Source organism: Ochotona curzoniae, unplaced genomic scaffold (assembly GCF_017591425.1).
Source record: "Ochotona curzoniae isolate NIBS_2020 unplaced genomic scaffold, NIBS_Ocur_1.0 scaffold_2587, whole genome shotgun sequence".
NCBI classification, from domain to species: Eukaryota; Metazoa; Chordata; class Mammalia; order Lagomorpha; family Ochotonidae; genus Ochotona; species Ochotona curzoniae.
This window is the reverse complement of record NW_024467096.1, coordinates 13,255,676-13,283,097: the sequence shown is the minus strand read 5'-3', so window position 1 is coordinate 13,283,097 and position 27,422 is coordinate 13,255,676. Positions and strand designations below refer to the sequence as shown.

Here is a 27,422-nt window from a genome sequence, read left to right as displayed (position 1 = left end):
TTGACTTTTCTGCATTTTATTCTTATATTTGTACAGCTCTATTTTACAACGCAGTAATGCAGTTTAGACACAGCCAAACCCTGTCTCCGGAGTAGTTATAACACAAGCATGACGCAGAATGGGATGAGACAAACATTCCCAAAGAGAGTTTTGTTAGTGACAACTTCAAGTCCCTGTGTCTGCCTACACTTCCAAAAGGGATAGTGCACACTCGCCCATCACTGAAAAACTTCTGTGAAAAAAGGCACCAGGAGGACATGTGGTACAGGTATATACAAACCGAAAACTAGAACAAAATTACACAGTTTTCCTTCTGCAGCTTTTTTTATGTTTTTTTTTAATACACACTTTGTAAATTGTAAACCTTCACTTGCAAAAAAATACAAATACACTGAGGCATTTTAGACAAAATATTTTCTTACTTATACAGATGCAATACTTAAAATAGTCTCTTAAGTGCTCTTTCTCAATAAAGATTCTCAGATCCGTGTCTGCCTGCAGATACAAAATCGAGCCTTTAACGCAGTTTTATATTTTTAATATATCTTTTTTAGGTTTATATATATTTATTATATATATATTTATATATTTACAACTCTGCCATATATTCCTTCACCTTTGGTTAAAAAAATTAAAGCCCTCTCTGATAACATACTGAAGTCTTGTCTTTGAAAAGAATGCACATTTCCATACAAAAGAAACATCTGTTCCCACAAAACATACACATTCCTCATTTTATAGACCAAGTCAAGTCAGAACTTCGCATACTCCCCCCGCTCTGCTCTAGAAAATGAGTTTGCTCTGTGCTGACGTGGCTTGCCTTACACATGGGAGCAGAAGCAATATTATTGTCTTAATGTGGTATGGCAGTGGGGTTGGGGAGCCGCCTGGCTCCCGGCCCCTGGCCCCGCCCCCCACCCCCACCCGCAGCTATGATTTGCGCTAGTGGATGAAAAGAGGCACTACGTCATGGGGTGACATCGCGGGAAGTGTTACAGTATCCTTTGGGCAGGTTCTGCGCAGGGGCTGGAGACGGAAGCGCGGCACTCCATGCTTTAGCAGGCTTTGGGCAGCTCCGGAGGCAGCTCGGTGGCCGACACGCGGTATTGTACCTTGGTGTTGGTGATGGCGCCGTGCTTCTGGCGCAAATGAAGTCGCAGCTGGCTTTTGTGACGGAAATGCAGGTTACACTTCTCGCACTGTGGGGACACCAAGAGGTCAACTGTCAGCCATGGTCAATCCAGACCTACACGCCAGCTTCCCAAAGGTCAGCATCAAGAGCCCCTGTGTGAGTCCCTGCCTCTACTAGCAGGCAAAGAAAGACACATACTGCTTCCGTTCCTTCACTGACTTCCACAGGGTCTCCCTCGTCCTCCCCTGATCCTTTGTCTTCCCCTGCCGTGGGCCACAAGCTCAGGTCTGATCCCAAATGCCATTCAGACTGCAAGTCCCCCTATTTATTCAAGTTTTCCTGAATCACTCTATTGTGAAAATAATTCCTTTCCTCTACACTTCAGTAAGATCTAAGCTTGCCACACAGCTCACTGGTGCACATCACTTGGAGGTCAGTGACCATTCACTAAACCCTGTCATCTCCCCACGATGGAGCAGAATCTACTCATCGTGCAATAAATCTGAACACATTTAGACAACTGGACTAGATGTGTTGGACTTCATGAAGTGTTCTGTGCAGTTCTAGGCTTCCTAGGATGACAACATCCTATAGAAGTTAAAGAAGCATTAGCAATTATACTATCCTCACAGGCATTCAATAAACGGTAGGAAAGCTACTTAAAAGTAAAATGGATAAACAAATGTAATGGAGTTATCTAGATGAGATCCTGGATCCCAAATCAAGGGACTCATGATGATACATCAGCTCTGGTCCACAGTTTCTAATCACTACATAAAACTACAGTAAGACACTAACACCACAAGCAACTGGGTACCTGTAAGAACTCTCCATACATCATCAACTTTTCTATAGTTCTAAATATGCTCTATATTTAAAGCTACTATAACACATGCTCAAATGGAGAATTATTTAAAGTGAAAATAGACTTAGTAAATAAATGAAACAGGCAGCAGTCCAGCTAAAGAGGCCTGGTCTTGTTTCCAGGTCACTTGCTGCTGTTTGGTCCCAGCGCTCATCATCTCTCTGGACCTGGACTCTGTAAGGGACTGGGCCAGTTAGACAGTGAAGATCATCCTTCTCTCTGACACTCTATGCATCCAACATTCCAGTAAGTCCTGACAATGGAAATGATTATTGCATTCCTAATAGTGCATGTTGATGATTTATGAATACTATCCTTTCAGGAGGCAGGCACTATTCTGAGATTTGTTTTATAGATGAGGAAATAACAAGAATGGTCACTGATTTTCCCAAGAAGCAGCAACCAGGAAGATGAAACTCACTCAAAGCCTGACAAACAAGTGAGCAAAAATGACCACGCATTTTAGGCTAACACCCGGAATAGGGGGTAGCCCCACACTGATCAGTTCTTTTGCCTGTCACCTTCTGAGGTGATGCCACAAACCCTTCAACGTAGCACCAGGCAATATGTGGACCAATGAGCATGGATACCTGCAAAGTTCCAACGTTTCACTTCCAGACACTGGACTTGAACTGTTCTACCATTTGTGCTCAATATAAAAAACCCACTGTTTGCCTATGAAACAGTCAGAAGTTGGGTTCACAGGCTGTAGTTGCCAAGACCCTGCTCTAGAACATGACCATTCTAGTTGTGCTACACAGCTGAGCCCATCCTCTTCCTTGAAATAATCTTATCTCTGTTTATCTTTTCTTTTTAACATCCCCCTCCTTTTTGTCCCTGGTTCTTCTCCTACTCCTAAGACTGTTCCTTCTCAATCACCCTAACTATTCTCAAATACACCTCCAGCTCAGTGTAGTTGGAGGCACTCAGCAATACTTGTACAATAAACAAATACCTCTGAAATCCCTAGTCTGGACTCCTTTCCCAAGGACCTGTACCCTCATTTTAAAGAGAAGCACACTGAGGCCTGGGCCAAGGTTAGGCAAGGTGCCTTTGACAGATTCTGATCCAGGGTCTACTGACCATTAGTTCAGAGGCCATTTCACTATGTGCTGGAGATTGGAGTAAGCAGTACCCTGCTTTCAGCCTCTCCCTCCCGCCTGCCCAGGCCAACCAATTGCCACGAGAGGGTTTACATACATGGTAGGGTTTCTCTCCTGTATGGATTCGCAGGTGGCTCTTCAGAGTCTGAAGGTGCCGGAAGCGGGTGCCACAAATTTCACAGGGGTAGGGCTTCTCACCAGTGTGGATAAGCACATGGGCACGCAGGTGGGCCACCTGAGGAGAGGGGCAAGGCATAAGTGCCTGCGGCAGGTGGGCTGCAGGCCTCCGGCAGCCCCTCATGAGGCTACAGCACCCTAGGGATCCTCTCCCCACACTGCCCTGCTCACCTGCACAAATCGGGCTCCGCAAGTTTCGCATTTGTATGGCTTCTCCCCAGAGTGAATTCGAGTATGGGTTTTCAGGTTGGCCGGCCGGTTGAACTGAGCTCCGCAGATGTTGCAACGATAGGGTTTCTCACCTGTGTCCAGGGGAAAGAGGCCGAAGGAAGGTCACGGTCAGTGGGGAAAGTCTCCACCACCCCTCGCCCCTGCACTTCAAAGCAAACTGTCCCTTATTAAAGCTACTGGGCTTTTTTTCCCTTCCTACACCTCTCTCACACATCAGCACATCCTGCAGGAAACTAAGGCCAAGACACAGGCAGTGGCAAGGTGCAGACACAGGCTGGGCACAGGAGGGGATTGGCCACGTGGACAAGTCCCTGTCCTTCTTTAATCCTCAGTTTCCCTCTCTGGACCCAAAGGGGCTGATGAAATGAAATGACCCTGGAAGGCTCTTGCAGCTGTTCTTGGTGCATAAGTGTGATTCTATCAACAGCTTTCTCACTGCAGATACAGGCAGCTGCGCCACTCTCTCTTTCAGAACAAACACCCGTTTCCACTTGTGCCAATGACACTGGATTCCAGTGGCACAAGGCGGGGCCCAGGCAGAGGAAGCCAACAGTCTGGCCGAGCCTTTCCCCATGGAAAGTTTCTGGGACAATGAAGTTATCAAAAGCATTCAGGCAAAGTAAACCCAGGGCAGCCATAAGAGGATGGCAAATGGTTTGGTAAAGCAGTGGATGGGTGACAAGGAACAAGTCCTTGGAAGGATCAAGAGGCCCCGAATGTTCTTCTACCTTTATCAAAACCTAACCCACTTTGCCTCTAACAGGCCTCACTTTTTCTCTGGTATAGCCAAGGCAGGGCATCTGAGAAAGACAGGCAAGGAACCCAGGAAGCGAACAAGGTGACAAGACAGAGGAAAGGTCTTCCTTCGGGCCCGGAAGGGGTCTGCTCCCTGCCTTACTCAGGGTTCCCACAGCCATCCCCGTCATTCTCCAGGGTCCTCTCCCTCCTGTGCCTACAAGAATGCTGCCGTGGGCTGCGGCTATACCTGTGTGGACGGTCTTGTGGCTGGCGAGGTTGCCCTTGTAACGAAAGGAAGCCTGGCAGCGGTCACACTTGTAGGGTTTGTCGCTGTGGGTTTGCAGTGTGTGCCGCTTGAGGGAAGCCTCCTCAGAGAAGCGGCAGTCACACTCATTGCAGAAGAAGGTCCCGTTCTCTGTGGGATGGAACAGGAGATGCCATTGTCAGAAGGCAGAGTCGCTTGGAAGTCCCTCTCTCCCCTGGAGCTACTCCACCATCCCCTACCCAACTGAGCCCCCAGACCACCTACCTTACATCCCCAGGAACCCCAAGCTAAAGACCCATGGGGAGTTGATTTTTTTCTTAGCATTTAAAGAAAAAACACAGAACAAAAGGGAAGCTCAACCCCAAAATTCTCCCGGTACTTGCATAGCTTGAGGGAAGCTCAGCAGCTCTGCCCAGGGCTCTGAGCACAGACATTCCTCGCCAGCACCTAGTTTAATTTCTATTCCAATGGTAAGAAGGTTCCTGAATCACTCCCTGTGCCTCTGTTACCAAAGCCCTGGCTACTTTATGGGGGCATCTCACATCATACAAGACCAAACACAAGTTCCAAGTTCATAGGGCTGGCAGGCCCAAGGTAGTTCAACTGACCCTCTGTGATCATGGCAAGAGGAACTTGAGATGAGCCAGCACTCCATGGTTACCTTTGCACCTAGGTGGACTTCCCCTCCCCGCAAAACTCTGGGATGACTGGACAACCAGAGGTGATATTAGGATCAGAGGCCCAGACAAAAGGAATCTAGACAAATCAATGACAAACAGCCAGGGGGACAGGAGGAACAGTCCTGTAACCCCATGTCAAACCTCCTAGTATGGACAAGTAAATTATTTTTTTCCATTGCAAGGATTGGCAAATGACATATTGTGGTGATTTATCCCTGATTAGGGAATCCTGAGGCACAGCCAGTAATGGATTAACAGACTTTTTCATCTATTTAAGAAACAAACAAATAAACAAACAAACAAAAAAAAAAAACAAGAGAGGCCAAGCACTATCTAGAAACTTGAATTTACTAATTCAGTTAAAATAACTTAACCCAGCCAACATATACTGAGTCCTGCCACAGGCTAGAGGTTTATCAGGAAGAATAAGGTCCCAACAGGGAGAACCAATCGATGTGCAAATCAGTAGCAGTAGTCTGGGGACAGAGAGATTGAGATGCTCTGGAGTTCTAGCCAGCTGCACAAGCTACCATTGTGGAAAAATAAAAAAGATCCACAGGCTGTTTGGTTTTTGTTTGTCTCCCCAGATGAACCCTACAAGCTCAGTCCTAGCTTAGGTCAGCCCAGTTCCCTAAGAGGTAAAGAGTCAGGGGTTTGGCTGACAACTTCCGAGCATCAACCCCTGGGGCCCACAGGGTGGTTCTCCTCTTCCCTGGTGCTTGTGGGGGACACATGGAGGGGGGCGCAAGGTGGTCTGCATCCTCCCTGACATAGGGACTCACCACAGCTGGAGTCAGAGTACTCAGAGTGGGTCTCGCCCATCTCCTCGGGGAAGGTGGGGCCAGCTGAATGGAGGCACATCTCCGTGTGCTGCGGGGACTGAGAGCCACAGGAGGTGCACTTGGGGGGGTGCATGTAGAGAGGCGAGTGGCTCTCACTGCTGCTACGGGGCGAGCCAGTCAGAGACCTGTGGACAGGAGGACAAAGAGGCTCAGCACTGGGGCAGGACGGACCTGTCCACCCCAGCTCGGTACCACCCTTTCCCCCCTCTGGGCCTCTGCAAGCCCACAAGCCTGGACTGGAATCCCCACTCCGGAGCACTGCAGCCCCAGGTGGGGTTATGAGTGAGGCCACCCCCAAACAGCATGTGCAGAGGGATCACCTACCAGGGTCCAAATAAGCCCAGCTCCCTCACCAAGGCTAAGTGTCTCTCCCCACCTCCCAGGACTTGCAGCCCACAGCCTTTCCAAACCCAAGGAAAGCATGGGTCCTCCTACTGTACCAGGACCACAGGAAGAGGAAATATCTTTGGTATGAATGGAAAGTTCTACAATAAAGGGGAACTTTCTCACCAGGAAAAAGAATATCAAGGCCCAACATACTTCCTTATTTGGGCTAATTTATCCAATTTCCTCAATCCCATGCCCCCCAAAGAGACTCAGTGTTTCAGGTGAGCAAAGAATGAGCCCCAGTGCCTGCCCAGGTACTCCCAACCTCAGATGCAGACTGCCCCTGAAATCACCTGTTCACGATGGTGTTGAGCCGGCTGGCTTGTGGTATGGTGGAGTCCTCCCCAGCGGCACTGAGCTTGGTCGGTGACTGAAGGTCAATGTTTTCAGGTTCCATGGGAGCCTGGCAGGCAGCTGGGGCCGTGTAGGCTCTCGGAGACATGCGGCCCAGCTCAGCCTGCTCTGGCCCCTCTGGCTTGGCATTCTGGTTGAGGTTATTGAGTACAATGAACTTGTATTTCTTCCAGTTGCAGGCTTTGGGGTCAGTGGGGCTCTTGGCTGGAGGGGAGCCCGAGGCCTGCAGGATGCAGGCATTCTTGCTGCTGCAGGACTCTGTGGGCGAGTTGGGCTGGCAGTCAGATTTCTGGGGGCTCTGTGGACTGACAAGTCCTTTCCGGTTCAAAGGAGCATTAGGGGGCTCGAAGTGCAGTGCAATCTCATCCTCTGAGGAGGGCCTCTCTTCTTCTTTGCCAGCTTTGTCACAGGGGAAGTAGGGGACATTCCGGGCCGAGGGAGCAGCCGGCTTGGGTCCCTCAGCCACGCTGTAGTGCATGTCACTCCGGGCCTCCTCTGGCACTGCCTCCTTGGGTGAGTAGATGCTGTTGTGGCACATGCCAGGAGACACCTCCAAGGCCGGCCGGCTGTACTCTGCAGGCATGGGCCTGGCACTGTCGCAGGGGAGCGTCCGCTCCTTAGGAAAGGGGTTGGCCATGGGCATCCGAGCATCCCGGAGCTCCTCATCAGAGAAGAGAAAGCTACTGACAGGCAGGTGGCTGTACATGGGATAGGAGGCTGGGGGTGTGGACAGGCTGCCGTAGAGACTGGGAGCAAAGCCTCGGCTCTCACAGCCAGGGGCGTTCCTCAGCGGCAGGTTGTTCTCCACCACCTCCCGGCCCCGGTAGGCCATGAGGTCTTGTGGCATGAGCATACGGCTGTTGAGAAACTCGTCACGAGGAGGCTTGAGGGCAGGTACCATTTCTGCTTCACTGTAGCCAAAACAAAAAAAAAAAAAGGAGGGGGAAGAGAAAAGATCTCATATTAGCACTGCTAAGCAGACACCTTCCCAGCAAACCTGCTAGGTAGGTGCACCTGCATTTGAGGCAGAGGGGTACAAGGACTGTGGCTCTGGAGAACAGAAACACCAGAATGAAAGGGTGCAAGCTGCAGGTCCTATTTGGTAGTGCAGTAGATTAAACCTTAGCTTGTGATGTTGGCCTCCCATATCAGAGTGCTAGGCTGAATCTCAGTTGCTCTATTTCCCATCTAGCTTCTGCTAACAAAACTGGGATAGTAGCAGAAAATGGCCCAAATATCACCTACCACCAACGTGGGGCACTTGGATAGGGTCCTGGGCTCCTGTCTTCTGCCTGGTGCAGCCCTGGTCATCATGGCCACATAAGGTGTGAACCAGCAGATGAAATGTCTCTATTTCTCTCACTTTCTATCTATGTGTGTGTACGTTTCCCTCAACCCACCCCTATCACTCTGACTTCTATATAAGTAAAATCTTTAATTGAAAAAAAAAGACCCAGTGCAGTAGCCGAGTGGCTAAAGTCCTCACCTTGCAGGCACCGGGATCCCATGTGGGCACCCGTTCGTACCTAAGCTCCTCCACTTCCAATGCAGCTCCCTGCTTGTGGTCTGGGAAGGCAATAGAATATGGCCCAAAGCCTTGGAACCCTACACCGGCCTGAGAGACCTGGAGGAAGCTCCTAGTTCCTGGCTTCGGAACGGCCCAACTCCAGCCATTGAAGCTCCAGCAGATGGAAGATCTTTCCCTTTCTCTCTCTTTCTCTGTCCTCTCTCTACCTCTCTCTCTCTCTCTTTTCTCTCTGTAAATCTGACTTTCCAATAAAAAGAAATAAACCTTTTAAAAAAAGAAGTCTAGCAATCTAGTTTACTAGGGAACACTGAGCTAAAAAAATGGAAGTGAGCCACTTACAGATTTTGTGTCTAATTGGACTGATCTTGGATGCATAAGCATACTTGTACATATACAAACATGTGAAACTATAACTCCTCCAATGGGATACAGCTTAATGCTTACATAATACATTCAAAGTCCTTATCTCATTTCACCCCTACAAAATCCTACAAGGAAGGCAGGTAGTATATTCTGCATGATGCAGGGAAACAGAGAGGGAAGAATTGATGCAGCATTGGTGCCACAACATTACACACCCAGTACACTAAAAATAAAGGACTTGCCCATATTCCGACCGGAGTTATGAGAAAGCATACAATGGAGAGCAGGCAGCAAATGCCAGGGTTCCACAACAGCCAGACCTGGTTTGTAACCCCCGTATGCCTCCTCATGGTTCCTTGACTTGCAGCAAGTTACTGAACCAGTCAAGTTTAAGGTCTGATCCATAGAAAGTCCTCATCAGTGACAGCAATAATGAGCTCATGGCCGTTAGCATCCACAGGTGACAAGGAGAGCTAGTACACATATTTGTCAGGAGGGACACTGCGTAGGTGAAAAGCAGCTCAACAGAATCGGAGTGAACAGAGCTAGAACCCATAAGGAAGGCTGAAGGAGCCAGATGTCAACACGTTGTACAGATGGGTGCTCCAAAACTACAAGGTCAGCCTTGGGCTCTGGGAATGGGGAGTTTCTGCCTCTGGCAGTGTTCAGACGTAGACCAAAAACCATTCTGTTCTTGGGGAAAGCATGCAACTGTCCTAGAGCAGTCGGAGCACATGTTTCTCAAGACATTAAACCCTGAGTCTCTGTTCCATTTAGCAAAACTTTTCAATTCTTCGGTACTTTAAATGAGCCTCATGTCTTCCCAGCCCTCAGGTAAGGGGTTTAAGACCCAGTGAACTCAACAACTCAGTAAGTGTCCTCCTTGTAGGAGAGAACAGAGGAGAAGATGACTAAGGCAGAACCAACAAAGCTTGAATCATCCACGATTTGGTAGGAAATCAAGGCAGGTAGGCAACTAGTCACAATAAAAGAGAAAAAAAAGAACTAAAAAATAGATGCTAGAAGGAAGGTTTAAAGAACAGATAAAATCCTTCAGAACAAAGAGAAGGAGCCTGGCTCGGTGGCCTAGCGGCTAAAGTCCTCACCTTGCACATGCTGGGATCCCATATGGGCTCCAGTTCTAATCCCAGCAGCCCCACTTCCCAACCAGCCCCTGTTTATGGCCTAGGAAAGCAGTCGAGGACACCCCGAAGCCTTGGGACCCTGCACCCATATAGGAGACCCAGGAGAGGCTCCTGATTCTTGGCTTCGGCTCGGCTCAGCTCCGGCCCTTGTGGCCACTTGGGGAGTTAACCAGTGACCAGAAGATCTTCGTCTCTGTCTCTCCTTCTCTCTGTATATCTAACTTTCCAATAAAAATAAATCTTTAAAATATGTATATAAAGGCACACAGAGGAAAAGACAAGGGAGGCAGAGTGAGAGCGCCAACCAGAAGAGCTTCCAAGGAGAAGTCAGGATCCACATGCGGCTGTGGAGAAGGGGCGGGAAGCATGGTCCCCCTGCAGGATGGGCGGCGTGGTGGTGAATGGGCCATGGAGAGCAATAAGGTGTCCATTCTGCTTGGAACACAAGCATTAAGAAGGGCAGACGTGCCCAACAACATTGACTCTCGGAAAAGTATTTTTCTGTCTAAATGTGTGAAATATTAAGAATCTATTTTTTTTTTAATTATTTCATTTTGGTGTAAAAGGCAGAAAGACAGAGATAGAACACAAACAGAGGTCTTCTGTCAGCTGGTCCATTACCCCAAAGGCTGCAACAGCTGGGTCTCCCATGTAAGTGGCAGGGACCCAAGTACTTCCTCACAGGGTATTCACTAGCAAAAAACTATATGGAAGGCAGAGCTAGAACTTGAACCCAGCCATTCTAATATAGCAGCATCTCAAACCATTGTACCAAACACCTATGACTACCAAGCATTTCTTGGTAGCCCCTTCTTTCTCCATGCCTTGCATCCAGGTGGCAGCTTACCTGGCCTTGATAAATTTCCGGCAAGTGTCCACAACATGCTCCATCTGCAGGTACATAGCCGTGGCCATTACAGCCATGATGTTGCCTTCCCGCAGGTTGAGCCGAGATGTGTACATGAAGTCCAAGAGGATGCAGAAGCCCTCAGGGTTGATCTCAGGATCCAAGTTGATCACACTGAGGTTACATTTCAACTGATCGGTGAAGATGCTGTAGAACAGGCCACTGGGAAATAAACAGAGGTCCCATTATAAGAGATGCAGAGGGCCTGTGATGGGCTGCAGTCAGCACTGAAGCTCGACCCCTTTCACCAAGGTCATCCCAGAGTTTCTATGACAATTACTAAGACCTGACATGATGCAGCGCTTACCAAATGCCCTGAAAGCACTTTGTGCGCCTCACCCTGTGCCACTCACAGCCCTGAACCTTCACAAATGAGGAAACGGAGATCAGAGAGGCTAAATGATAGTCTTAACTGCATGGATTACCAGAGCTAAATTTAGCACTCATTTGCAGGAACTATTCTTAGTCTGCCTCTTTGGGATAAGCATGTCCCCTCTTGCTCCACTGAAATGTCATTAAGGAGCTTTTTTTTTAGGAGCAGTTTGAGAGTAGCTAACAATTGAATTAAAATGTGCCTGTATCTAAACTCTACTGCTTTTCTCAAAGTCCAGATATTATCAGTTATTCCTAGAAGATGAGTCCAATCTAAAGCTATGCCTGGTGGAAGAATAAAAATTAAATCAAAAACCAGAAGCCAGGAATGTCATCTTGGTTCTACTCTTTCCGGCTAAACTGCCAGTGAGCCAGACTTGTACCGGTAAGCAGCCAGGTGACCTTGAGTGAGACACTTAACTTTTCTGTACCTTAGCTTCCTTATTTGCAAAGCAAGGTAAACAAGCAGTGTCTACCTCATAAGGTGTGGCAACAACGGCCATGGCAAGGGTACAGAATGACAACCCACACAGTGTAAGCATTTACCACATGCTATCTGTTATTTTTGTATTTCTATAAATGCCTGTTCTTGTCACTGTTCAAAAAAAAAAAAAGTGCTTGTAGTAGATGCTGGATAAGTTCTGTAACAGCAATAGAGATCTCAGGATGCACGTCATTCCAGCTCTCAGTGCTGGTATCATGTCTAAGATACGATAGTCATGCTGTCCGTAGTTGCAAAGGTTATTAGGAAGCTCCAGAGAGATGATGTAGTGCAAAACTATTCCAAAAACTTCAAATCCTTCACAAATAGGAGGAATTCACTTGCTTATCTTAACCCTTAAATACACTCTGAACCTTCATGGAAGTTCAATTACAGTACAAAATAAATATAAAACTTGCTCCAACTACAGTAACAGTCTCATTTTTCATTTTTACTGCTTAACTGAAATTATTCTCCACTCTTGCTCCAGATTTCCTTCTTGTGGCAGTATACGATTTCTCCCTCTAATACGTGCAGAATGGGAAGTCTTTTTCTGAAAGGGTGTTCAGCCATTCACTTCCACGGAGCCTGCTATGCCAAGGCCACAGGCTGAGGTCTGGACCAAGAGACACAGCATCCTAGCTATGACGTAAGAACCCTGTGCTCCACCTGCCTGGCTTCTTGCCCTGCCTTTTTCCTTTACCCAACTTCTCCATCCAGACCCCTCACCTGCAGGCCATGAGGACTGTCTTGTGAGCTCTGAACTGCTCCCGGCTCACCACGATGACGACATCAGTCAAGATGTCACGGCTCCGCAGGCGATTCAGGTTGAGAAGTACGTCACTGGCATGGCGAGTGAACTGGATACAGCTGTCAGCCGGTGAGGCCATTTTGTCTTCGCCTGAAAACACAAGAACCAACGTCCTATTAATTCTCGACAAGCTGTTTGCCGCTGACCAGAGAGAGCAAAGAGCTGGCTTAACCTGCTCAGGTATGGAATGTAATTCAGGTCCCTGTGTTTTGTCTTTGAATAACTCATAGCCTTTCTCTGGCCATTACTCTTCATAGCTGCGTGATGAGGTGAATGCTCTGTTTTCAAAAAGTTGGACTAGAAAGCTCTTTAGGGAAAAGGGGACAGGAATGAATACTTGTTGAGTGGTTTTGCCACATACCAAACACTCTGCCAAGCACTGAGTGAGTGTGTTGCAATGGAGAGAGCTCACACGTAGGAAGCTCTCTGGCCGGTGTTGCCCTTTTTCTAGTTGTGTGATTTGGAGCAGAGTGCTTCTGGGCTTCGGTTTTGCAAAACACCTATGTGAGCACAAAAATTAAAAATGCATGCCTCGCCCATAGTGAGGGCTCAGAAGTGAAAGCTTTTCTCATTGACATTTCCTTTCACTGCCCAGTCCTTCTCCACTATGTGGCTTTAGAAAGGTTTCACTTGGAATCCCCAGACCCCAACACTAGCTCATGGCAGTGCATGACAGGAGGCTAACTGAATTTGAACTAAGAAATAGGTAAGGACATGAAACTGCCACAGCCAGGATAAAAGAGTGAGGGCTAGGGGTGAAACAGAAGGAATTGGTTAGCCTTTGTCTCATTTAATGAAGGGTGACAAATACACATGCACTGGCAAATGCAAAGTTTGTCCACAAGATTTCAAAGCATATCATTTGATTGACTCACCCAGTGCCTTGCTTCACAGTCCAGAATTTTGCTTAAAACCTACAGAGAAGAGAAGAGAGCATTCAGAAACAGACTCAATGAGTGTAACACTGTCCACTATAGACTTATTTTAGGACACATGTATTTAGTTTTCGCTTTGATAGCTGCAGCCTGCCAGTTGGTGTGGTTTCACCACAAGCTAGCGAACTTTTTCCACTTCTGCTCTTATGAAAACAACAGGCACCCAAAGCCATGTGATAAAAATGCTTTTATCTTAGGTGCGGAGAATGTAATTTCACACACACACATTTTCCCCTCAGAGTAAAAAATCTGAAATCTGTACCACCCAAAGACTGCTAGAACTTATGGCAAAAAAAGAAACAGGGGGAGGAGGAATACTTCTTTCCACATTAGCACTAATTGATAATAATTGCTTGGGGCCAGAACATATTGGATGCCCAAACCTGCCAGACTATTGTGTTTCACGTCATAGAATAGTTCCATAAGGTCAGAGGGTCACATTCTTTGTCCCTAGTGCCCCAATGATAAAACAGACTTGGGGGGACGTTTGGGTGGCTTTCCAAGGACCAGCAGCCAGGTAGCGCTCCCTGACTGAACCATGAAGTACTGAACATGGAATGTGTGGAGGACCACCTGACAAGCCTGCCTGCACATTCCTGGGGCATTTTTGCTAGATTTTTCAAAGTTTCCTCTCTGCTCCCTCCTGGGCCCAAGACCAGCCACAGGGTTAAGGCATCCAAGTGTGTGCTTCTCCTTGCTGGTGAAAGAATTAACTGTGTAGTTGAGCTGAGAACTGGCCAGCGAGCACTAAACCTGAGATTTCATGAAATATGTTCCCCATATTGGTTTCTCTGAAACAAAATTCATTAGAAGCACAGGTATAGGTCTTTCATTATTATTGACGGAATGTGTGCTACCAAACCAAGCCAGATCAGAACCCTCTGGCCCTATTTTTAAAAGTACAGCCCTGTGGAGTTCTTTTCCGGGTATGAAGGGACCCAAGGCCAGTGAGGTCATGTTAGGCCACGTAGATGGTTGGTGGCCTGGCCCTAGGTCTTCTGGCTCCAATTCCTGTCCCCTTTCCAAATCCAGCCTACGTGCTGTAGAACAGGCTGGGCTGCACCCTTAGGTGGGTGGATCTCATTTCCAAGTTCCTTCTCCCTCACTCCCACCCCAACCCCACCCCCACCACATACACACCTTGCCCCCTTCTAGGGTGCTGCCTGTTACCAAACACTAAAAAGCGAGGTCTCCCTGAATCTAACCAAACGCAGACATTTCTCCGTGGCTCCAAGCGCCTATCACCCCATTGCCTCAGCTTCAAGGTTAACATGTATCCTTGAGTGATGGGAGATTGAGAGGGGAAATGCAGAAAAGGGAGATTGGGGAGAGAGTGCTAAAAAAAAAAAAAAAAAAAGGCAGAAAGAACCAAGATCCTCCTCTCCCCATTCCAGCTGCATAGACGGGTAGAGAAAGACAAACTTAATCCTAAGCAAAGTTCCAGGATGATCCTCTTTGGAAAAAAGAATGCTGAGGACACATGTGTGGTTTATTTGTAAACAATCTCCTCTTCCCCTTCGGAAGAGCTCAGCAAACACTCTGGAGCACCCTGCCTGCCCCCAAAACAGCTTCAACCACCCGTTCACTTGTGGATTTCCAGTCACAGACTGCTGGAACCACAGGAAGCCCAGATTTGCCATTTCACCGTGACAAGTGGCAATGACTCATCCCAGATGCCGACTGAAACAAATACAAAAATTCCCTTGTGTCCACTCTCTGGACCGGGGCTTTTAACCTTCAGCCTCTCACCCCCGGTCGCACAAAAACAGATCTGCATACACGGAGACCCGTGTCCATATGAAATTCACCCTCTTGAACTCTGGTTAAGGTGAGTGCCTCTTGCACGTGAGCAAGTCCTCTCCCTTCACCCAGACCGCTCAGTCCGTTCATACCCTGTCCTTGTAACCTTATCCTTACAACAACCCTTCCTTACTGCTGAGGAAACTGGGGTTCCCAGAGATCAGCCTGAGCCAAGGTCTTCAAGCCAATCTCCAAGCAAGATCCCAAAGCCAATCTCCAAGCAAGGTCCCACACTAATCCCATTTCATTAGTCACAGCCATACCACCAATTCCATACCCCTCCAAGAAAAAATCACCCCACAAAAACAGCGCCAGGAAGGCAAGCCTGCCAGCCAAAAAACTGACAAAGGCTCCAGGCGAAGCCCTAGCCCCTACTCCAAGCCCTGTGAGGTGGCAGCGTCCCAGAGGGAGTTGAAATTTTGTCTCCTGCACCTCACCCTCATCGCCTCTTTTGGGGCTTCCCTAATATATATTCAATCTGACACTGGAGAAGGCAGGTCCTCCAAAGGAGCTTTCCATTGGATCACACACACACACACACACGCGCGCGCGCTCGGATAAACAGCAAAAAGAGAAGTCAGAATAAAGGGGAAAGGAGAGGGACAGGCGGCAATGAGAAGTCGGCATGCTTCAGATGCAGCGCGAAGCCTTCCAAAGACGCCCTCATGTCCTTCCTGCTCCCGGGGTTGGCACCAGGCGGCCCCCTTCTCTCATTCACACCTGAGCTCTGCACGCCGAGGTCAACCTGTGAGGGCTCGTCCCCCCCCCCCCGCAACTTCCCCGACACCATACCTGTCTTCCAGGGACCGCCCACCCCCGTGGGACCCCCGGCCACGGCTTCCCATCCGCCTGGAAGCCCCCACAGGCGCGAAGGAGGTGCGATGCTGTGTCTGAAGTGGCCCTTAATTTAGTTACATTCAAATAAAAGTTTTGGTGCACTTCTGTAGCTAGCATTGTGTGTCTGATTTTTTTTTTTTTTTTCCTGTTACGCCGTCAAGGCAGGGGGCAGTGAAGGGAATGGCACAGCCCTCTCATTCCCGGAACGTAGTCGATCTCAACTCTGAGGATTTCACAGAACACGCTCTGCCCATCGTCGGCTCCAACCAGAAGTAACTTTCCAGGAAGCTGCCGGCCCCCGACGGCCGCCAGGATCGCCGCCTGCTCGGCGCGGACCGCTGGGGGATTCACCCGCCGCGGTGGGGGTGGCGCCGGGGAACACGGCACACTTTCCCCTAAATCCCTCTGCCAAGCCGCTTCCAGGAGTCTCCGAGTTCACTCCTTCCGACCCCTCCCTCACAGTTTGTAAAAGAGGAAATTTAGACGAGTAGCAAAGCCTGGGTCAAGACGCCAGAGTACTGGTCCAATCCGAGGTTCAAGTTGCCCAGTTGCGCAGTGCATCTCTTTTTCTTCTTTTGCTTGCTCCCGTCTTCGCTGCCCTCCCCTCCCCCATTTCTTAAAATGCTAGGGCGAGACGTCGAGGTTAAAGACTTAGAATCCCTTAGAGCTGAGGGTCTCCATCCAGCGCGCCCCAATATGCTTGGAGGAAAACTAAACCGAAAAACCCTTCCGCCACGTTGGCAAAGGAGGACAATCCAACTCCGCTTGGTTTCCGCTCAGAGTCTAGAATACCAACTGCCAGGCCGAACTTGTGACCAGACTTCCAGATTTCGGAATCCAGTTTCCCCCCAGACCTTGGAGACACAGATAGGACCGGCCAGAGGCTAGGGCGCCGACCGGAGCGCGCTCATTGGCGCGCGCCTAAGTTGCCTCGCTATTCGGTGCCCTTCCTGGAAGCGCCAGGAAATATCCCTGGGTGCCATCTCCTAACTGTTCCCGGTAGCTGGCTCTGAAAGGCATTTTCAGGGGTCCTGAGGGGTGGGGGCGGACTGGGGTCGCCTAAGACAGCCTCCCAGGGTAACAGTCTCCTGTTCAAACAAGCGGTTCGCGTCATATCGCGCCGCTCTCCCTCTCTGCGCGAAGGCGGGGTCGAGGTTGGTCCCTCAAATAATCCTCTCCTCTGGCTTTCTCATTCAGAACTCTTTTTCCTGGTAGCCAAAAAGTGAAGGAGAAGGTGGAATTTAATACGGGAGGGGAGAGGGTGAGAATCTGGGAAGCCAGAATTGTCAGTGCCCTTATTGTAAGTCGGCAATGGCGTGGTTCAGGCAGCGCACGGCGGCTGGTGCTTTTACCGCTGCCTGACACTAGAGAGAGCCCTCCTTCCAGGCTTGAAACCCACAGCCCCCTTCCAGCCCCGCCTCTCCTTCCCGTTGACCTAGTTTGGCAAGAGGCTCGGTCTCCTTCCCCCGTCACCCCCACCCCTCCTTCCTTTCCAGGCCGGCCGTTGGATTATTGGTAATCTAATAACTCCAATAACTCGCTGGAAAATGCAAAGGGGGATTTGAAAGTGCAAAGCACTGTTCAGGGACGGGAACCAGGAATTTTAATAAGGCTGGAGCTTCCGCAGTGAAACTCGCACCGCGGCTCCTGGCCCCGACGCTCCCTCGCCCAGCGAGCCGCGTCTTAAGGAAAGAGCAGCTTGGGTCCAGCCACTGGGGTCCGGCCGCTGCGCGTGGCGTTAAACCGCGACATAGCTTTAGTTCTGCCGGGGCGGGCTGGCGGGGGGCGGTCTCTCAGAGCTGTTTGCCTAGGGGAAAAGGAGGTGGAAGAGACTAGATAAAAGCGATTTTTGATAACGCCAAGGCCTCGGCAAACTGCTTTGGGTAACCGAGGTATTCGGGGACATTTTGTCCCGACTTTCATTTCTATCACGTTTCCTGCCAGCACAGCTCTTGCAAGCCTGCAAGCTTCTAGGAAATGCAATAAAATAGAGAGATGTGTTTTATTACCGAGCTCTGAGGGGGAGCTTCAGAAAGGGCCGCTCCCCCGCACACCCCGGCTTGGGACAGCCTTCCTCCAGCAGGCCGGCTGGAAACGCTAACAAACTACGGTTCCCGGGGCAGAGAGCTCTTCTCGGCTTCTCCTGGCTGCGCTCCGGCTTCGGCCTGTGCAAAAAGGCTGGCGGGGAGGAGGTAGACATGAGCTCTCCCAGCAAACAATGCCTTTAAAAATTCGATCTGGACAGAAGTCAGCCAAGGTCTTTATTCACGTTAATGAAGATGGAAGGCACTAACTGTCCTTGGAAGGCGATGAGTCAAACTTGACCGTGCTTCAAACACGTCCCCAGATTCGCTTCCAGCTTGAACAGAGGCGCGTTTCTCCGACGCGGCCTGCAATAGCTCCCGGGGAGACTGGGAGAGGCTGAACTGGGTCCCTGCGGACCCCGGCCCGAGCTAGGCGGGTATGTGGACCTCAGCCTCCGGGCGGGACGGCGCGCAAAGCGCCGCCAGAGGCGCCAACTCGCGGACGCGCGTTTGCCATCTAAAGACCCCAGCCCCGCAGGAGGAGAGTTTGCTGAGAAACTATGGGAGCACAAATGCTGCGAGGGTCCTCTCTTCCTCTCTCTCTCTCTTACACACACCCCCTTTTTTTTCCTAGGCACCTGCACAAACAGGAACGTAAAGAGAGCCATTTCAGCACTCCTAAGGTGGGCTTGGGCGCAACAGGTGTGCGCACAGGGTCTTAGCTCAGACCCCTTTACACAGACACACCCGGAATCTCAGCCCTCAGTACCAGCGGGCTTCTCACGTCTATTCCCGAAAGAACGCAAGGAAAAAAAAAAAAAAAAACCTTAGGTCATTCTTTGTAAACAAATTCTTCCAAGACGGTTAGGCAACCGCTTCTAACGTGCACTGACAACCATGATGACCTAAAAGGTTAAAATCACGACTCTGGCTGCTACTCTTTTCTTTTTTCCTCATAGATCACGTCAAAGGAGTTGAAATAAACTTGCCTTTGACTTTTAAGTCACTAGCCTCGAACTCAGAAGTTTAAAGTTGGCCTAGGTTCACTCACTCATTGACCACTCACCCACAGGCCCCCTTGTCCGGGCCTATTAGTTCAACTGTGACGGGAGTGGGGGGGCAGTAGTTTACAAAAATGGGGGAGAGGTAGCTAAAGTCCTAAAGACCCTGAATTCTCGAACGGGACATCCTTCTACTCCCCATTGCCCCGGGAGGGACGGCAGCAGCGGACAGCCGGTGCGCTCCAAGCGGGTTATTTTAAGTTTGTTTTTTTTTTTTTTCCAGTGGAGGCAGATGCCTGCCACTGACCGAAGAACGTCGCAATGGGTTAGTCGTTTGCATCTGGCCGGGCAGAGCTTTGGGGAATCAAATGCCATCCCCTCTGGGGCACGGGGTGCCTTCCCTCGGTCTGATCTAGCACTTCGCGAGGCTACCAGAGAGCCCAGAGGTGAAAGGGTCGGTGCCCAGGGCTGGACTGCGACCCTTCGGCCAGACGGCCACTAGGTGGCGGGCGCCGTCCGTGGGAGAAGCACCACGCGGACACGGTGCCCCGCCACCAACACACACACTTTTTTTTTTTTCTCCTTGTCTGTTGAAAGTGGGGGTGTGGTTGCCTCCAAAACCCAGACTGGGAAAACACTTAATTTAGTGGCTGGAATTCCGTTCTTCCCGATGCTTACGCCTCTAGCCACCGCATCGCGGTATCTGGAACTGCCTCCGCGAGTTGTGCGTTGACTTGCTTTCCGAAGAGCAGAATGCGCTGGGTAGGCAAGGAAAGGGTGCACTTGTCTTCCACAAAAAAAAAAAAAAAAAAAAAAAAGAAAGAAAGAAAAGAAAAAGCAAAGGCAGGACAGGCCCTCGACGGTCTGCGCCTTGACTCTTTGCAAAAACGCCGGCTGGCCAGAAAAGAAAACCGGGTATAAACTCCAGCTCCCCACCGAGAGAAGGGGGCCCTGGACCCTTGCGAACCCCGGGCCGACCGCCCGAGCCGCAGAGCAGGAAGGCTGAGTGGGGGGACCGAGGTCTTTTGGCCTGGGAGGCGGGGAGGTTGGGAGGAGACGTTCCTGGCTTCCACCGGGGCGAAGAGAAACAGGCCGGCTTTGCCAGAAGCCGCCGCGCGACTGCGTGGCCGCGTCCCACTTGTTGCGCAGCGCTGGAAAGCCGCACTCGCCCCACGGCCCTGACTCCCCGAGGGACGACCAACAGCCAGGTCGACCCCCTCGCCAGCTGCCCACCTGACCCTGCAGACGCTGCCGGTTCTCTACCTCCAACACTAGGGCTGGCTTTCCAATCCAGACATTTCTCCCCATCTGAACGTCAGTTAGGCGGCATCATTCAAGTGACCAGAGGTCAGGTCCAAGGGGGAGACGGACCATCTCCTCGCCAGGAGATCTCGCCTAATCCAAGCCTATGTACACCTCCCACCCCATCAAGTAGTGACAAGCAGACCTCTCCGGCTGGAAAGCAACTTTTTTCGACCTCAATTGCGCGATCACGGCAAAGCGCCTTAAAAAAAAAAAAGTTGTCGCTTCCCTACACTTTTGAAAATCTGTCTGAAAACTTAACAGTGCCCCAAAAGGTCATTTCACAATTTTTTTTCAGCTATTTTAACTTTTGCTAATAGTTGTACCCGCCGAGGGGTGGCGCTGCCGCACCACCTCTTCCCAATCTTAAATTACTAGTATATATGGTGGGTGGTTTGTGTTTTTTTTTTTTTTTTTTTTTCACAACAAAGTAGGTTGTGAATGTGCTCCCCAGCGGAGGATAGAGGGAAGGAAGGATTTTGACATGTGGTCAGGGCTACCATTTACTCAACCAGTTAACTGGAACTCTTGAAGGGCTCGGTAAAAGCAACGAGAGAATTGAGTCCCACCTCTGTTTACCAAACCCTGAGGAAATCAGACAAGTCTTTTCAAGAAAGTATCTGGGTAAAACCCTTCCAAAGTAAGCATGTGAAGAAGCAGACGGTTGGGGAACCCCTGGCTTCCCTGCCTGTCCCCTCCTTCCAGGTGCCTGGTTGGTACCTGCTATCCACAGACCCTTACGGTCTAATTCTGCTGCCCCGCAGCATCGGAAAGTCTTCCAAATAGGACATACTGGAAACTTCTATGTCTAAACAGAGGCAAAGGAACAGTTCTCATCTACAGGTTTCTATTTTGGCCTTGAAGACTCCACTGCAATCTTTTTAAAAGGGAAGCTCCCCTAGCTGTACCCCACCACCACCACCATCACGTTTCCTCCATTGCAGGTATATATATATATACATACATACACGCATAGCAAAAATACCACCTTTTAAAGGGAGAATGTGATCACGCCTCACTCCTTTGAGCTCATGCTTGCTACCTCCAGGAATAGTGTGTGGACCAGGGCCAGATGAACTTCAACTTGGGCTGCAGATTTACGACGATCTATTCCAGTGCCAAGGGCTCTCGGTAGTAAATAGTGAGCAAAATAGATACCTGTCTCTTGATGGATCTCTCCTGTCTCCCCTGCTCTCCCTTCTCTCTCTCTCTCTCTCTCTCTCTCTCTCTCTCTCTCAATTTATTTACTAAAACCACACACACCTTGCAAACAAAAAGGGAAATTGGCAGTCCCTGTAGAGGAAGCCAGCGGCACCTCGCAGAGCCACAAACTGTATTTCTAAACAGCCCTTTCCCTGCGTCTCTCTCTCCTGCCCCACTTTTCCGGACAGTAAAAAAAAAAAAAAAGCATCTACTGACGCTCACTTTACTTTTGTTTTAAACGTTCTAAGACTTTCTTCCCTGAAAATTACAAACTAATTGGGGAGGTGGGGGGGGGTGGGAAACAAACAAGAATACATCCCTCTCCTAGGGTCCATGACTGGCTGTCACAGCTTCAGCTCCGCACGCCCCCCACGCAGTTGTCAGGACCCCCACGGCCCCCTCTGCCAAGTCTTAGCCATCCGGAGGGAGGGCACACCACACAGGGGGTCTTCCGCATCCTTAAAACAAATATCCGTGGGGCTGTGTTGTTTTCCACGGAGGAAGGGGCAGGTTGAAAACTCATGGCAACATTAGTTCCATTTTTCGCCAAGGTTCCAATCACAAGGCAACAGAAAGGCAACGCGACCCACAGTTCTCGAGACAGTTACCGCGGTCACTACCTCCGGCTGCGCGGTGGCCCCTCGCTACGGCTGACCCCCCGAGCGCAGCCCCAGCCCCGGCCCCAAAGCTCCAACTCCCGACCCGCTCCCGCCCCGGGCCGCCGCCGCCGCCGCCTTTCCTTCTCCCTATTCCTTCAAGGAGAGCCACAGGTTGCAAATCCAACCAACCTCGCCATCTGATTTGTTTGTTTTGGGGTTTGGGGTTTGTTTGCGCCATCACAAGGCTCTCCCCCTGGCACCCGCGTCTCCAGCTTCCCCGGGCAGAGCCCCGAAGCGCCCTAACTCCCCTCGCGGCTCCCGCTGGTCAGGAACGCGGGCTCGGGCTCTGTCTTTTTCCCCTCGCGCGCTGTCAGGACCTCGGGCTCTCGGAAGCCTGCCCAGTGCGCCACGCTCAGACCCGCAGTGGCTTTTTTTTCCCCCTTCTTCTTCTTTTTACAAAATAATAATAATAATAAAATGTAGGAAAAGGAGGGAACAGCCATTGGGAGCCAACACAGAGTCACGCAGCGCCCCAAATACAAACGCCGTGGCCGAGAGAAATCCCGCCACCTCCTCTCCGCGCTCGGCCTGCCAAGCTCCCCAGAGTCCCCGCGACGCGGAGAGGCACCCCGCAGGTGCAAACGCACACCCCTTGCTCATTCTTCCAATCCCAAATCCCTGTCCCACCATCAGCCCGTCTCCTCGGGATGGGCAAAAGGGAACGCGCGGGGGTGCCCGGCTCTCTCTCGACTACGACCAAGAAAGAATAATTTCCAAAGTCTTCAACACCCCCGCCCCCCAAGCGAGCTCAACCTCCCCAAAACACAGAGGACGGGGAACACCAAAACACTCGTCCTTCGCTAGGAACATCAAGGCTCCGAAAGGAAATAGCAGGCACGAGAGATACTTCATCTGGGTTTATGACCGAGAGAGAGAGGAGGAAAAAAAAAAAAAAAAAGACACACAAAAACACCCGCGGAGTTCGCTCGCATTTTTTTTTCCTCCCAAATCTCGGCTCGGCTCGCAGACAGGGAAGCTAAGGGATCCGAGGCCGGTGGAAGGCAGCCAGCGGGGACGAGCGAGCCGGGGCAGCCTCCCGGAGTTAGCCGGGAGGACGCGGAGAGGGGCAGGAAGCAGAGGCCGGGGGAGGGCGGGAGGGAAGGCGAGGCTGGAGCGGGGAGCCCGGCAGGCAGTTTGCAAGCGAGAGAGCGCGGAGAGCCGCAGCCGCACGAATCCAGCGCCAACACAAGCCGTACGCAAGCAGCAGCCGAAGCGAGGGCGCGAGCGCGCGTCCCCTGCGCCGTCCGGGGCCAGCAGCCCCGGGCCGGCCCCAAGCACCCCCCAACACCGGCCGCCCCCTAACTCCCCTCCTGCCTCTCCTCCTCCAAAAAAAAAAAAAAAACCCAAAACAACACCAGGGAGGGTGGCCAGCCGGTTCCCTCCAAGACAACAACAACAATAATAATAAATGCATTTAGAAAAAAAAAAAATCTATATCCTAGAGTGGGAGAGACGTGGGACTAATCTTCGGCATTTATTTTAACATCTGACAGCTAGAATAAATAAATAGATACATTTATATCAATAGATACACATAGGAAACTTGGAGCCAAAGCATTTGGCAAGAGCGGAAAAAAAAAGAATTTAAAGGTAAAATCATGATCATGAGCAGCGGCGGCGGCGGCGGCAGCAGCAACAGCGGCGGCGGCGGCAGCAGCAGCAGCGGCGGCAGCAACAGCAATAATCACCTGGTGTCCGGCCTTTCCTAGAAACTTCTTGCATCACCACTTCTAAGAACCCCAGTTCTAAGAATCAACAGAGCTCAATTCTCGGAATTTGAGCTGCGGACTCTACCACTGCTCCGCGGCAGGGGAGGACTCGGTGTCAGCTCCCTGCCATTTCGGCCAGCTCCGCCGCACAAAACATCTTCCAAGCCGCGATTTTCTTCCACCGTCCGGCCTGGTGCAAAGTCCTCACGAGGCCGGCGTCCTCGCTTCGGGGGTTCGAGCTCGAGGTCCGAGGGGCCAGAAAGCGGCCCTCCCTCCCGGGGCCGGCGACGATGGTACGGCCTGCTCCGCCACCGTCACGTGGGCGCCTCTTGTGTGACGTCGGCGTCTTCGCTGTAGCAAAGCTGGGCCTCTGGAATTCTGAGAACTAATTTGCTATTCGGTGACATAAGAGGGGGAGTGCGCTTTGCTTCCTCGGGGTCTGAGGTTGATTCCTGTTCTCCTACCCATAAACTCAGCTCCTCCAGCTCCACACACAAAAGGGGAGCGACAGAGTTTGAACCATTGGAAAATACAGATACGTTGTAGGTTGAGAGGAGCGAGTAAAAAGGGGGCAAAAAAAAAAAAATAAACACCACAGCAGCTCTTTCCAGCTAGAATATTAGGCACCACGAGAAAAATATTTACCCAGCAATTTTCGGTGGGTTCATTTGCTTTGTTTTTATTTGGGACAGGTTCTTCTGGGCTCTATTTTATTTTTTTCCTGTGTGTGTGTGTGTGTGTGTGTGTGTGTGTGTGTGTGGTGGTGGTGGATTGGGATTTTTTTTGCTTGTTGCATTTTGATGGTTTCCGAGTGTTGCTTTTGATTTTTTGCCTTTTGCAAGTTTGTGCTGTTACGTAAATCTTGGGATCCGTCAGCGGTTGGATTTTGTTTGTGTGTTTTTTCTTTCCCTATCTAATCTCTCAAGCGTTTTTAAAGACGTATTCTTTCAGTACTTTACACTGTTGAAAGATCCTTGCATTTTTGCTCATGTGTGACAATCCCAACCCCCACTTTTTCTTTTTCCTGCGGTTACAATTTCTTGCCTCCCCCCTCCCACCCCGCCTATGGACTTTTGCTGAAGAGGGTCTCTGCTCTTGGGAGAAATGGTTAAAGGATTTGTTTGGGTGTGTGTCTTTCCAGGACTGCGAGTGGTGGGTTTACTATCTCTGTTATGGTTCACTCTTAGAGGAAATGTCTTGTCACCAGAAACCTGTGCCTATGGGTATGTGTACCTGCATGTTCTACAAAATTCTGGGAGCCAAAGACGTGCGTGTGCTTTGCTGTTGCTTCAAGTTCTGATTTTTTTTTTCCAGGCGAGTTTCAAGGTCGTTGTAAGAAAAAAAAAAAAAAAAAAAGCAAAACAAAACCTCTGGAGTCTGTGTTTAAGAGATCAGCCCGAGGGAACCGTGCAGGCCTGCCGGGCCAGTGGTGGAGATACTGCGAGTGTGGGAACAGCCTGTACCGCAAGTCCGGGGCGCTGCACCCGGCAAGGTCCTCTTAGCTTGTGAGCTCAGGCAAGGGGAGGGTGGGGGCGGGGGATACCTTCCTTTCTCTTTTTCTTCCTTCCTTTCTTTTTCAAGGCAGAATGCAGTGTGCAGAATCACTTCGCTGTAAGCCTGGGTTTGTTTGTTCACAGCAGCCAGTTTCCCTATTTAAATGTGGGCTGGGGTTTTTTCCCCTCCTACTCATCCCTGAATGAGAGAGACTCTTGTTCTTTTATGTCTCTCTCTTAAAAAGAAGGGTGTGAGGGGAGAAAATAATATTTCAGATTCCTCAAGAATTAACCCAAAATGTTTGGACCAGAAGCAGCTTCCCCAGGCCAAGCCAGCCACTCTGAGCTTTGGGCGGCAGTGTGTTCCCAGAGCTCTTAAAGGTCCCACCAGGGTTCTTGATGCCTTCATTGGAGCCTAAAGATGCTTTCCCCAGTTCGTGTAGCTATCCGCACTTCCCACATCGCGGTTTCTGAGAGAAAGGTGAGCTGGCGTCGTGGGTTTAGTTCAGATCCCTGCCACTGACAGTCCCGTAAGAAGTTTCATCTGCCGCTGAGGGTGCTGTGGTCTCTGCGTCCTGCCGGATGAAAACACTGGGCTCCACACAAGTTCCAAGGAGTTGGTGGTGTTGCCCAAGGGTTGGAGCTCAGGCTGTCTGCCTCAGTGTCCGTCCCTGTGAAATCGCAATATTTTCACTGACTGCCAGATGCATGTCTGCCGCCTCTGCAGAAAGGGCTTCTTGTAAAAGGGATTTTTAAAAAAAGGATAAGTTGGCCTAATCCTGTCACCATTGTTGAAATGAATGCTTGATACCCCCTGCTCTCCATTCCCCAAATCTGGTATTGCCAAGGCAGGTTCAATCTGCCTGAAGGCAGACCATCTACTTTATGATGATGATGATGATGATGATGATGCTGCTGATGGAGTCCCCTTTTCTCTCATCCCACTGGATTCAAACTAACACCCCAGTTTCGCTGAAGTGATTTCCTTTACATGTTTGTACTTTTTTGTGATTCTGTTTTTCTATCTTTTACGAGCTGTAAGGCTTTTAGGATTTCTCAGATGTAGTTATAAGGTTTACAGTGTGAACTGGATAACTCTACCCTGTTGTTGGTCCCATGATAGGCTTGCTTTTATGGTTTTGGGGGGGGATCATTTTCATGTCAAAGCTGCCATGTGCCTCATCCCCCGACCCCCACCCCAACCTTAAACACTCGCTGCCTGCCCCTCTTGTTCCCTTTGCCACTCCACGATTAGCCCCATGGGGGCGCTGCAGAGCAAAGGGAAATCTGCTCCCTCAGGCAGTGGAACCAGCTAGAGTGGGGGCTGGGAAGGAATTCACCCTTTCCAAGTCTCAGCCCTCTTCAGTTTTGTACAGGGAGCCCCTGGAAAGGAAACCCACCAGGGCTGGTTTGCGGATAATTAACCTCATCCACAGGCTTGGTGCCTTATTAGTGTGACTAAGTACCAGTCTCCCCACATTTCTACAGTCATTCCCCCACCCTCCCAAATAGATGTGTTTACATGGAAAGAAAAGGACCAGAACAGGGGGCATAGAGAAAGATGATATTGAAAATATTGTAAAGATAGACACTTTTAGGTGAGTCTTTTTTTTTTCCTCCAGCTGAATGAATGGTGAGAAAATTGGGCACTCACCTCTCACTCACTTTTTCACTTCCTAGGAAAGTAACTTTTTCACATTTTATACAGATTGCATTTCTCCCAGAATGTCCTTCCTCATCCCCCGGTGACTTCTCCCCAAGGCAGACAGTGGGCATCTCCCTGAATCCAGCAGAGCTGTTTAATGGGATTAAAGACAGGCCTGCCTTGAATATGCTCAGATTCTTTTTAAATCATCCTTACAAAGCGAAACTCTGCAGTCTGCTGCACCTCTCTTACTGTCTTTGGGGTACTGTGCATCCATGAGTCTCGTGATGTAATGGTGATTGGCTCTGAATGTTCAGAAAAGAGAATCAGGTCAGGGGCTTTCATCCCATGAGCTGGGCATAGGGAGAGGTCCCTGATCACAACTGCCGGAGAAATAGAAGCTTTGTGATAAAATGAAATCGCTTGGAACTAA

General features: G+C 50.1%; 1 protein-coding gene and 1 long non-coding RNA gene across 4 annotated transcripts; one reads left to right on the top strand and one right to left on the bottom strand.

The window, feature by feature from the left end:
• Positions 1–23,971, bottom strand: BCL6 (BCL6 transcription repressor). 3 transcript variants are annotated; one of them, XM_041003094.1, is made up of 10 exons: positions 23,831–23,971; positions 13,257–13,295; positions 12,300–12,471; positions 10,658–10,879; positions 6,714–7,685; positions 5,974–6,158; positions 4,494–4,661; positions 3,449–3,579; positions 3,198–3,335; positions 1–1,199 (listed from the first exon to the last, which is right to left on the bottom strand). In XM_041003094.1, exons 3-10 carry the CDS (start codon positions 12,458–12,460, stop codon positions 1,056–1,058), a joined length of 2,121 nt encoding a protein of 706 aa, XP_040859028.1. In that variant the 5' UTR covers positions 12,461–12,471; positions 13,257–13,295; positions 23,831–23,971; the 3' UTR covers positions 1–1,055. The 3 variants fall into 3 exon arrangements, with proteins under 3 accessions (XP_040859028.1, XP_040859029.1, XP_040859030.1); XM_041003095.1 differs by lacking the exon at positions 23,831–23,971 and adding an exon at positions 14,457–20,660; XM_041003096.1 differs by lacking the exon at positions 23,831–23,971 and adding an exon at positions 19,657–20,660.
• A 256-nt stretch (positions 23,972–24,227) lies between these two features.
• LOC121171306 lies at positions 24,228–27,212 on the top strand. The gene is made up of 4 exons (XR_005886108.1): positions 24,228–24,509; positions 24,993–25,074; positions 26,857–26,942; positions 27,110–27,212. It is a non-coding gene; the product is annotated as an uncharacterized LOC121171306 (long non-coding RNA).
• Positions 27,213–27,422: the final 210 nt, after the last annotated feature.